Source organism: Ostrinia furnacalis, unplaced genomic scaffold (assembly GCF_004193835.3).
Source record: "Ostrinia furnacalis isolate ACB-3 unplaced genomic scaffold, ASM419383v2 OfSCF0396, whole genome shotgun sequence".
In the NCBI taxonomy this organism is placed as follows: domain Eukaryota; kingdom Metazoa; phylum Arthropoda; class Insecta; order Lepidoptera; family Crambidae; genus Ostrinia; species Ostrinia furnacalis.
In genome coordinates, this window is record NW_021130635.1 from 430,542 (window position 1) to 443,007 (window position 12,466).

The 12,466-nt window shown below is 33.3% G+C and overlaps 1 protein-coding gene across 2 annotated transcripts; it reads left to right on the forward strand.

The window, feature by feature from the left end:
* The first annotated feature begins 2,016 nt into the window (after nt 1-2,016).
* Alg-2 (apoptosis-linked protein 2) lies at nt 2,017-5,506 on the forward strand. Of its 2 annotated transcripts, XM_028318576.1 has the most exons (6): nt 2,017-2,206; nt 2,412-2,479; nt 2,706-2,812; nt 2,947-3,215; nt 3,397-3,492; nt 4,497-5,506. In XM_028318576.1, the coding sequence occupies exons 2-6, from the start codon at nt 2,424-2,426 to the stop codon at nt 4,506-4,508; spliced, it is 540 nt and encodes a 179-aa protein (XP_028174377.1). In that variant the 5' UTR covers nt 2,017-2,206; nt 2,412-2,423; the 3' UTR covers nt 4,509-5,506. The 2 variants fall into 2 exon arrangements, with proteins under 2 accessions (XP_028174377.1, XP_028174384.1); XM_028318583.1 differs by having other exon boundaries at nt 3,397-5,506.
* Nucleotides 5,507-12,466: the final 6,960 nt, after the last annotated feature.

The following is a 12,466-nucleotide window of genomic DNA, read 5'->3' on the forward strand; positions in this document are numbered from 1 at the left end:
GATAAAATTGTCGATTTCAAATTGTAATTATTTCCAGCATAATTTATTTTGTTGCATGACTAATTTAATACTATCTGACTATTTTTCAAATGTCAACTAAATGCGTCCAATGTCCATCATATATAACGATCTCTGTTCTTTGGACATGTAGATTATGTGTATTTTGATTGTATCAGATACAATATTGTGACCATGATATATTACTATTTACACTTTCTGATGGCAGGTCTAGATAATTGTAGTTATAATTGATTAAATAATTGCATTGAACCAAGCATAACTACATATTTGTAAAATAATTTTTTTGTTTATAACACTGAAGGCGATCACAATCAATCATCTCGATTGACTTTAATTGTAGAATGTGATAAAGATAAAATATCTTATTTTTTATTTCGAAACGATCTTCTGCATAAGTTTGAAAGTTATATTGCTAGAATTTTCGTGTTTGGTATAAATACCTACTCGTACTTTTTAAACTTTTAAAATACTTACTTAGAATCAATTTTTGCATTTATAACTACAAGTTTTTTCTGGTTTAAAGGACTCAGGACACACGAATCCCACTGACAGCCCGGCGTTTTAATGTCGGCGGCTTTATTTCAAACGAATTATGTGCTATGCATGTGCATACTTTTTATGACTTTTGTCTCATGCCGGCACATCGATCCCGGTCGGCGGGTTTTGTGTGGCTGCTAGACTTAACTGAAATGTCATAAAGCATATTTTTGAAGCTGGTTGTGCTTAGGTAGTTTGCAATGGGACCACAACATCTTTGTACTGTAGCCCAAGGTGTCCGATGTAATTCGATTGATACGCAATAATTAAGCGCGTAGTGCGGCACCATTTAGTCTTATGATGTCTATTTTCTTAGCATCTTTTTGAAGTTTATTGTTCTTAGGTAGTTTGCAATGGGACCACAACTTTGTACTGTAGCCCAAGGTGTCCGATGTAATTCGACGATACGCAATTATGAAGCGCGTGCGGCGCTGTGATTTACGCGCGCGCGCACAATGGCGATCGCAATCTGGCGACTGATGCTGCCGGACTGCTTTTGTCTAACGTATCAATAGAACTTTGAACTTTACTGTGATTTCTGGAAAAGATAGGCTTTATGTCTGTACCTTGTGGCGTGGGTAGCTTAGACGTTGAAGACGCTATAAGTTCGCTGTCTCTGTAAAAATCACACAGCATGCATCTGAGGAGTTTGAATTTCGAAAAATGTATTAACATTAAAAAAGCGAGTAGTGGCGAATTTCAAAATATGCGGTATGATTATTTTTTATTTATTTATTTTTCCTATATTTGCATTATAGGTAGGTACCTACCTCAGCATTTTGAATTTTTGCGTTGATTTAGAATTTCTCACAGTTTAGAGGCAATTAGATTTAAGAAGTGTTTGATATGAATTTCAACTTTAATATCTCTACGCGTTCATGTGAAAAAGGGTAGGTAGTAAGTTTATAATTATTAAAAAAATATTTTATGTCATGTAAGCAAAAATAATATTTTAAATTTTATATAACTTCAAATTTATCATTTTCGCAATTTTTCCTTTATCTGTACTATATAACGTTGCTTCGTGCCGAATTTCAAGATTCTGAGTTCACAGGAAGTACCTTGTAGGTTTTGATTCCCTAGCGTGTGACGGAAATTCGTCTAAGGTGTCGGTATAAACTGCTGTATCTTTTGATCGCGTTAACTTAGAAGTTTGATTTTTTTACTTCTTAAAGGGACAATAGATCTAGGTATTTGGTATAAATTTCAATTTGATACCTTTATTCGTTCGTGAGAAATAAGGTAGTAAGTTTCATTTTATTAAAATATTTTTATTATATTATATATAAAACTTGTACTATTAACTTTTACTTTTACTTTTGATAGATGTTAGTACTAATCAGCTTTATGATATCAATCGTATGAAAGGTTACTTTTTATTCAAAAATGTTATTTTTTTTTTATATTTCCGGTAATTTCTGACAAGACCCGACTGGCAACACTGTTTTTGAGTCAGCTGTTGAGCTGTCTGTCTATGCTGTGTGCGTCATTCATCAGGCGTCATTGAAGCCGTGTTTCGCCAGAATTTATTTCACCTCATCAATCAATATATAAAAGAAAACTAAGTTTGTGCTCAGCTCAGGATCTGGTCAGAAGTACCAATACCAGTAATTCAATCGTAATACTTGCAGTTTTTTCCGAGAGACCTGTGAGTATCCACTTTTTGCACTTGTTGCCTGTAAACAAGGTTAAACCCGTTTTTAATGTCCAATTATTAGGGACACGAATGTATGTACTTTCTATTTTCCTGTGTTTACTTCAATAAAAAACATGTCTACGCCTTGGTACTAAAGATAATTGTATTATATGTATGTAGCAGTTATTAATAATATTAAATTGTATTTCTATTTCAGATCAAAGTAACAATGAGTTTCCAGTCACCTATGCCCAGCAGAGAGTTCCTGTGGGACATCTTTAGGAGGTATGTTATCTAACATAACTAAGAGATTCGTCAGTAAAGTGAAAAATATATTGACATTACTTAGGAGTGTTTGCAAAGGTCAAATACAAACTGATAATAATAAAGTCTACAGATTGACTGCTTTTCACAGCAACAACACATTAAATAAAAAAAAATATTTTATAATCGTAAACTTTATAGTTGGATTACATTCTGGAAATGGTCTACAAAAGAATCTTTCTTACAGGGTGGACAAGGACAGAAGTGGCTACATTTCCGCGGATGAGCTTCAGCAAGCGTTGTCCAATGGCACATGGAATCCTTTTAACCCTGAAACAGTGCGTCTTATGATTGGTATGTATGTTTTATGGTTAAAAATTTTAAAGATTAAGGTATAATTTTGATTTTGAGTATTTAATATTGTCTGTTGTTGAAAGGTGAGGTTAAATGTATGATGATAGTCGTTTTATTTAAATAACTAATTTCAGGTATGTTTGACAAGCAGAACAGAGGTGTCATATCGTTTGAAGATTTTGGGGCATTATGGAAATATGTCAGCGATTGGCAAAATTGCTTCAGATCTTTTGACCGTGACAACTCGGGCAATATTGACAGGCAAGAGTTGAAAAACGCCCTGACTGCATTTGGCTACAGACTGTCTGATGAAGTGGTCAATACTATGGTGCAGAAGTTTGACAGATTTGGAAGAGGGACGATACTGTTTGATGACTTTATTCAGTGCTGCGTCACTTTATACGTAAGTTATACATTTATGTATTCTAGCTGTATGCAAGTAACAAGTAATTTAGTGCAATGTTTACATATGATGACGATAAAGATAGTCTATAGATTCATCCTAAGTCAGTATAAAATATTGTGTATTAAAACAAGTTGATTATATTGAAAATAAGATTAACCAGTTATTTTTTCATTTCCAGACTTTAACATCAGCATTCCGTCAATACGACACAGACCAGGATGGAGTCATCACAATCCATTATGAACAATTCCTGAAAATGGTGTTTGGACTAAAGGTATAAACAAAAGATAAAAGATGAACCTATACCATGAGTATCAGATGATACTTACTTTGACTATTATAACAACTATTTAGACTTCATGTCAATTTGTTACTAATAAATTGCATTCACAACATTAATTTGATTGAGATTATTAATTTGATGACATATTATTATAAGAATGATTTATTAAGCTCAATTTATTAGTAACAGAAATTTTCTTTTTTGAGAAATGAATGTCTGAAACCTGCCTGAAAATTTAATTTACAAGCGGGTAAAAATATGTAAGTCTGTCTGTGTAACTAATATGTATGTAAGCAATTCTTCATTTATTTTTTATTTTTTTATTTCCAGTATTAGTTTGGTTACTATTCCATTACCTTTTTATAACATTTAGTAAATTATGGTTTAAAGCACAAATAAAACAAATAAATATATTCCTATCATAAATGTGAAACATAATGAAATATGTAATGAAGTTCTAAATGAAGAATCATACAATGAAAATTGTAGCTATTATATTAATAAGAAGTATTGATTTGAGTAAAGTGTAAAATGTATGTTAAATGTTGCATTTCATTAATGAAAGCTTTATTGTTAAATGTTTGTAATCACGCTGCTTTATGACTGTCTACAGTTATTCAGTGTAATTAAAGATTGAAAACAACAACAACATAAGTTCTCTACATGTTGTCATAAAGTATTTTTTATAGAAAATCAATTGATTCTTTTACGTTTCAATTCTAAAAATTACAATGAAACACTGTCTTCCAATTTTTCACAGCATATTACAAAATTATATGAACCATTATAGCAGGCATGTAATGGATAAGCTGATTGTTATATTGATGGACAACTAATGAGACATATTTTATAGAAGGTTAATCAAAATGAAAAGTTAGACTTCATTTAAAATTTAAACTGTTGATATCTCGAATCGCTAGTCAATGCGTAAAATGATCGGGCTTTGAATCTGTTCTGTTAGTTCTGACTAATCAAGATGTTTTTCTTCCGTCCAGTGTTGGCCGTAAACATCGATGAAGAGTTCATTTTTTCGCCACTGAACCTTGGGGGTAAATATTTAAGTAGGTAACCTAATTTTTTATGGTGTACGTAAACTGTGAATGGTCAAAGGTAATAGGCACGTGATTTTGCTTTGAAACATTCATAAACATTAGCAAGGTAATGACCTTGTTGAATCACTTCTTTTTAATAGCTACTATTAGAGATACTGGATATTCTAGACTATTAAATCTTATATTTTTCTACTAATTAGCTTTTAATTTTTCAACTGTAATGACATTTACTTGATTATGAGACTCTTATCTTCTTTATGAAACTATTTATTTACTTAACTTTCTATTTTCTTTATCTCCTTTAGGGTGAAGATAAGTGGCATGTTAATTTGTTATTGCATTTTAGTATAATATCAAGCCTAGTTGATTTTTTGTGGCAAAATATTACTTGTTTCTATTTCTATTTATAACTTTTATAATCTATTACTTGACACTTATGCAACACTTTAGCCTCATGCACGAACTACGAAATCGTAGACATATGTACCTATTTGATTACTTTTATTGGGGTACATTTTGTTTTTAGATACGATATCAATAAAACATGTTCTCATTAAAATATGTCAACACTGTCTGAAATCATTGTAATGTATCTTTTTTATAAATATTATGTATTTCTTCCTTTCAATACTGCTCAACAAATTATATACGACTGTAAAAAGTATATCTGCCGCGTGGCCGAAAATGAGCTTATTCTTTTGAATAATTTGGTAGGTAAAAGTAGAATTTACTACATTTATCTGGCTGGAGGCAACTTTCTATGTTACTGTTTGTTTAATCTAAATATGAGCAGGCTCATTCCATGATTGAAGTGGTATAAGTATATATTTTTTCAGAAAATTACATAATGTGATACTTACAGCCATTAGTATTTATTAAGTAAATAAGAAACAACAATATAAGCATCATTTATTGAATGATTGCAAATTACTTTTATTTAATGTACTATATTATTATTTTATTTTAATATAGGAACACGGCTAATATTATTCTTATTCTTTTATGCCATGATTTGTTGTATAAATTTTATTTAGCAATGTAACTGTGAAACAAATTTGATCTTATGATAATATTCAATGTTGTTAACTTCTTCAAATGATCTATGTTAGAAATCTCTTTGATAAAATAAATAATTATTCTGAATGTACATAAGTGTTTTATTTACTTTATCCATGATGACACCACCTCAACCTTATTTATTCTTCTTCTTTTCAGCCAAATGACGTCCACGGTAGAGATGAAACGGATATCCGGTAACTATCCGGTAGGCCGGATATCCGGCCTAAATTTACTATCCGGCCGGATACCGGATAGTAACTCACTATCCGGCCGGATACCGGATATTAAAAAACTACGAAAATTTCCTTTAATAAAATGAAATACATTAATCTTTGAGGTAAATATCATGGCTTATAATTAAAGCTTTTATTTAAAGTCCAAAAAGTTAAAAAAAAAAATAATTATTAAGGCCTTTCAAAAAACTAATTTATTTTTCTGGGCTATTCACTCTAATGACAAATACTGAATAAATAAATATCTGTTAATGTCGAAATATTAGCCAATTAAAATAGCCGATCTTCTTTTAACTGATGGTCTGATGAAATGATGCAGTTCAGTCAGATTACGCAGCAAGTAAACTAATTTAATTTTGCCTATTCAACCACACACTCACGATGGCAACCGAAATCGCCCGAATTGCCCCCTAGACAAGTGGCAAAATCTGACATTCTATTCGGACAGATTCAATTTTCGAAACTTGTGACTTGTTTAGTCTACTAGACCCACTGATCGCGTTCGAAGCACCTGTCCGGCGCTAAACTCGTCACGACATAAAACGAGACAATGAGCCAACTATCCGGCCGCCGGATATCCGGCTATCCGGCCTAGCAGCTCGCCGGATATCCGGTATCCGGTATCCGGCCAAACCACTATCCGTTTCATCTCTAGTTTTTTTTACTTCTTAAAGGGACAATAGATCTAGGTATTTGGTATAAATTTCAATTTGATACCTTTATTCGTTCGTGAGAAATAAGGTAGTAAGTTTCATTTTATTAAAATATTTTTATTATATTATATAACTAAAAAAATGAAATTTTCGCAATTTTTCCTATATTTGCATTATATGACAATGCTTTATGCCAAATTTCAAGATTCTGAGTTTACGGGAAGTATCCTGTAGGTTTTGATTCCTTTGCGAGTGTCGAAAATTTGTTGAAAATATCGACATAATCGGCTGTATCTTTTGATTGGCTTGGCTTAGAAGTTTGATATTTTCACAGCTTAAAGGGACAATAGACCTGAGTATTTCATGTGAATTTCAGCTTGATACGTTCACGCGTTCTTGAGATAAAGGGTCTTGACAGACGGACGGACGGACAACAAAGTGATCCTATAAGGGTTCCGTTTTTTCCTTATGAGGTACGGAACCCTAAAAAATCGTCCAGTTCCTTCTTGTTACCTTTATGACGTAGTCGGTCCACCTTCTGCGCTTTTCGGTACGAGGCCTCCACTTCAGAATCCATAGTCCCATCGGCCGCCAGATCTGCGTAGGTACTATGTGCCCTGCCCATTGCCACTGCAGCCTGCTAATCCGTCGGGCTATGTCAGTGGCTTTAGTTCGTTTACGAATCTCCTCATTTCTGATTCGATCTACAGAAACACCGAGCATGACTCAAAAGCGAAACAAGTCTTATTTCATTTATAATTTACTGAATGCATTACAAAAGGTTTGCTAAATGATTATCTGTTTATTATAGAACAGCGAGTAACAAAGTGTAGTAACTAGTAGGTATGGTGCGGTCGATACGATCTCCATTGTTCGACGCGGGCATAACTCATCTGCTGTGTTTACGGCATTATCGTGCTGAGATAAATTAGTAGCCACTTGGTATACAGGGCTACTAACCAATGTAGTGTTCGGTAATTTAATCAATTAGTAGAAAAAATAACACCCTTCAATACTTCTTAGTAATCATAGTAGAGAGCCTCTATCTCCTTATACATTTTTAAATTTTAATAATAATGTGGGACCTTTTTATCACCCCGTATGTTTAAGCGCTGAAACTGACTACTGCTGTACCTATAGTTTGAAAAAACTAAACCAAAACAGCTATACCTATTAGATTCTAAACTTAAGCGACTTAATAGGAGATGAGGGTGGAGCCTCTTTCTTTTTCGGAGTTTGATGAAGAATACCAAATCAACTCTTGGTTACTTTTCTAAGAATTCAGAAAACATAGTGTGTGAGATTTCTGGCGCCTATTTCTAGTGAAAATAGTTATTGAAAGCGTCACTAGCGGTATTCTGCGACCATACATTCATTATTCCAATAGTGGTTAAAAAGTATTTCATGTTTATTGGTTAGTCCGTCTTTGTATTTAATGGTTTTGTTTCTACCGATCAATGAAATTGATATCTACCTACAAGTAATCGTTTTTTAAATGCAGTTTACGAATGCATTCATGCCAATTGAACTGCATTTATACGACTGCAATTGAACAATCGTACTCGCCAATTATGACGGGCAATCGATTTTATTCGATTTTAATTTGCACTCGGAGACAGTCATAATAAAATGGCAAGTGGAATTATATTGTACGATTGTGAGAAAAAGTCAAAACAATTAGTTTAACGTTTTAGTACAACTAAGATAATACAACCAGAACACTATCCATGGTACACAATTTCATAAGACCCAAACTACCTATTTAACTGATCGGTTTACTTTTTGAATAGAAAACAGCAATTTGAAATACAGCTCAGTTTATTTATTTATTTATTTTATTTTTATTTTATTTGTATTTGACAAATTGTATAGCGCCCCAAGCAGCTAGTTCCAAAAAATAAAATCTTTATTGACTTTTTTTAGCGAGCACACCTAACGTAAACTCATGGTAAGCATACAGGTATAATGCATGTTGCGATGTCTTCAGGCTTGTATTAATGACTGTCTGTTTTATTTTAGGCTGTGACTACCTGTGTATCTGGAGATTTAATGGTTTTATAATGGCGGAAAATTGATCATAATATCATGGAAGATACTATGTAAGTGTTAACCTTTATCCTAATTAATATTCATGTATTTAATTGATTTATGATCGACGCTCGCATAGGACGGGCTAGGAACATTTATCACATCGTAAATTGTGAAACTTTTTGTGGAGTTAACATCGTATTCCGCTCAGCCAATCGCGGCTTATTAAAGCTTATTAAAAAGCCATTTCGTCGCAATACAAAATGCCTATAAATTAGACCGGCAACGCTAGAATAGACACAAATTGCGGACTATCATGCGATCGGGACTAATTCCTTTATTGGAGTACCTATAGGTATAATTTCACCATAGCATAGTGTACTTTCAATATGTGCCTTAAAACTATTGAAATGAAGGTGCAGTTTGTACGGCTTCTAAAAACAGATTTTGAAAATATGGTGAGTTTGGGGTTGGTTCATATTACTACTCACTCACAAACATGTCTGTCAAGTGAAAAAGACCCAGATTAAGAACATCTCGTAAAGGTAAATACATAAAACGAGTTATTCTTTCTGTTGTCTGTGTTCTGTTGCAGCCCTAAAATAAGCGAAGAAACGTTAAATGTACAGTAAAAATATTGTTCCAAAAGACAGAGAAAACCTGCAGATCTTATAATCCTGTTATTCTAACTGCATCGATTTCCTACCAATACTTCAGGCGGTTTATAAAGACTTACCGATTTGCAAAGATAAATTTTCACCTTTCATCGGCCACTGTTGCCCCACTATTTCGACCGAATTCGTGATCCGTGGTCTTCGCAACTGCCATGGAGCGATAGTAATCGCCATTGTACCGAGAGACATAAAGTAATAAGGGACAGTAAGTAAATACGTATTTGAAGACGTATTATGTACCTATAAGAATCTCCTCAGATCGTATGCATCTCACCTGACCTCACATCTCATTTCTACCATGCATCGATAAGGTAAAGGCGAGCTCCACGGGCTAATTCCAAGAAATAGGCAAATATTTGCAGAATGTTGCTAACTTTCTGTAAGTCCTCCTCAACCCATCTTGGCAGCATGGGAGTAATCCTTCATTTTTTGCCTGTGTTAAAATTGGAGAGTGTGATGCCTCGTGCTCCTGCAATGGAGACTAAATGACCTGATTGATGATGATGAAATACACGGTGTAAAAATCATAACCAAAAGGAATTCTCAATGTAATGACCAGACTTACTGCTTCACCTTGTACAATGGCGATAGTAAGCGCTATTGTACAGAAAGCCGTTATAACTCATCTCGCAGCTTATTTATAGCTACATTATCACGTCCAGCTGCTATAAATTTACGGCCAAATGTTTACTTCGATGTATGAGGTTATAGTGGAATCAATTTATTTGTATCTGATAAGAGAGGGACGGTATTAACGTTGTCTTACTTTAAAGCAAATGTTTTGAGGTAAAATGAGGCAGTTATAACACAATATGGGCACTTGTGCCAAGGGTAGAAAGACACTAATATAAGATATTGCCCATTATGCTTTTCTTTGCCTGAAATAGTGTCTGTTTTGCCTAATAGTATCTACCTCTTCCTATCTTTAACATATGTATGTACTGTGTACGATATGTAACATACAAATTTCAATATGTTTTTGGTCAAAATATCTGCGGTTTTTTATTTTATTTTTACATTTTCATATTGTTTAAAGGACTATTTAAACAATATTTAAGTGTAAACGCATCGTAAATTATTGTAGATGTCTAAACCTAAATTAAATTTGACAGTTGAAATCCGGATTTGTACAAGGATTGAATATGGGAAATGGGCGTTAGTCAATAATTTATAATATTACTCAGCATGCATGAGTATTATTAATGAATGACCAATTTAAATACCAATAAATCTGTTTTCTGACAGCGACATGATTCATCCAAGCTTAAACAAGTTCTATAATTTATTAATTACAAAACTCGTATGTTAATAACACTCTATATTAACACTTTAGCGGTATTTACAAGTTACAAGCATAACCAATGTGTCATAAATATTATTAACCTGTTGCAAAGCTACCCTGGACAGTGGACATGGTGATTAATAGATTAGTTGACTTAAGGGCTGATTTTTCAATCGTCAGATAACTTTTATCTGTAGAATAACCTTGTCATTTTGATATATTTCCCATATTGAAACTGTCAATGTGCCAAACTTATTCTTCAGTTAAAAGTTATCTGACGATTGAAAAATCAGCCCTAAAACGAATAAAATAAAATTATCCAATAAACTTAAACCGAGCAACATTTGATTACACGGGATTGGAAATAGCAACGTTTGGGAAATAGCAACGTTTGTAACTTGCCATGTGGTTACAAAAGTAGGTACATAATTTTAATGAAAACGAATGAGTTGACATATTTGAATCAAATATCTCCGATTCTCTTGCATACCGTCAAGGAGCATTAAAAACTTAGAAATTAATACATAAATAATAATAGCGATTGATTCAAAATTCAAGCAGAATCGAAACCATCATTTTCAGGGTAGGTATGGTAGTGGAATGGAAGGTCTTTGTTTAAACTAGTTTTTTCAGAATGGCACTCAGATGAGTTACCTAAATAAATGACGTTAACTTAAAGTTTTTCCTAAAAAAAGTTTAGTGTTGCGTACTTATCACGGCGGCTATCGAATCTCGTAAACTATCGACTATTGTGCGGCGTCATCATAACTCATCGCGGGATATTATCGACTATTACAGTTCAGAAACTGAGACGAAACGGTAGCTCCGGGCTTTCGAACGGGTTTCCGAACGATTGACGCGAAAATTGCAAGGAAAAATGCGTGGAAACTTACAATTTGTGTCACCTTTGCAGCGCGGCTTTGAAGCTAAATTAGAGTGATTTTAGCTTTAACTTTTTACGACAGATAGTTACGGGCAATTTGCTTTATTTCTTGTTAATATAAGTAAAAGAAAAATTGTGAACGTTTTATAAAAAGATTCTGTAAAAACGAAATCCTCTTGTCTTTCAGTGTCTTTGTTTGAGAGATTAATGAGTCAAACGAAATACGAATTTGGCGTCATAGATAATTATGTAAGTTACTACTATGTACAAAGGGTACAAGATATTTTGACCTTTTAAAAAAGCATTGGACTATTAATTCTAATGAGAATGTCTCCAACTTCCTCATTGGCCCTAGAGCAATTCCAAGTATACCATCATTAAAAGCCTAATTAGAGTCATCAAACCTCTCAGTCATTCAATTAGAGCCATTAGAACTTCATAACTATGAGTTGTTTTCTATGTGTAAGCTGAGGACACGTGTCTCCAGCTGACACATCTGTATCTTCGTAAATATTTATGCTACGATAATGTATTATACCTCAAAAATTACAGTCGAATCCAAATAGTAGGCTTTCCACTTTTCAAGACTTTAGTTCAAATACTGTTAAAACCACGATCAAAAAACTATGTGCAAGCTGGAGTACCGTGTCTCCAGCTTACACATCTGTATCTTCGTAAATATTTAAGCTACATCAATGTTTTATATCTCATAAATTAAAGTCGAATAAAAAAACCCGACTTCAAATCTTTCAAAGCTTTATTTCGAACCGTTTTCGAACTACGAACCGATACGTATGTGTAAGCTGGTGACACGTAACACACGGTGGATTATTAAAACCGTATAAGTTAGAGTTGCGTTTTAAAGATCAAATAATTCGTTATAATTGAAGTACACACGAGACATAATTTCAAATCTCTAGGCCTCTTAGTTTCAGAATTAAAAGCCAAAAACTATTTTCCCGCCAAATAATTCAAATAATATGGGTCGACTGCGACGTTGCCGTTCCGTGCGTCCACTAGAGCAGTCGAATTTGAACCTAAAAACTAGTACTGTTTGAATCATTTTTATTTGTAGTTTAAATCATTTAATTTCGATTATAA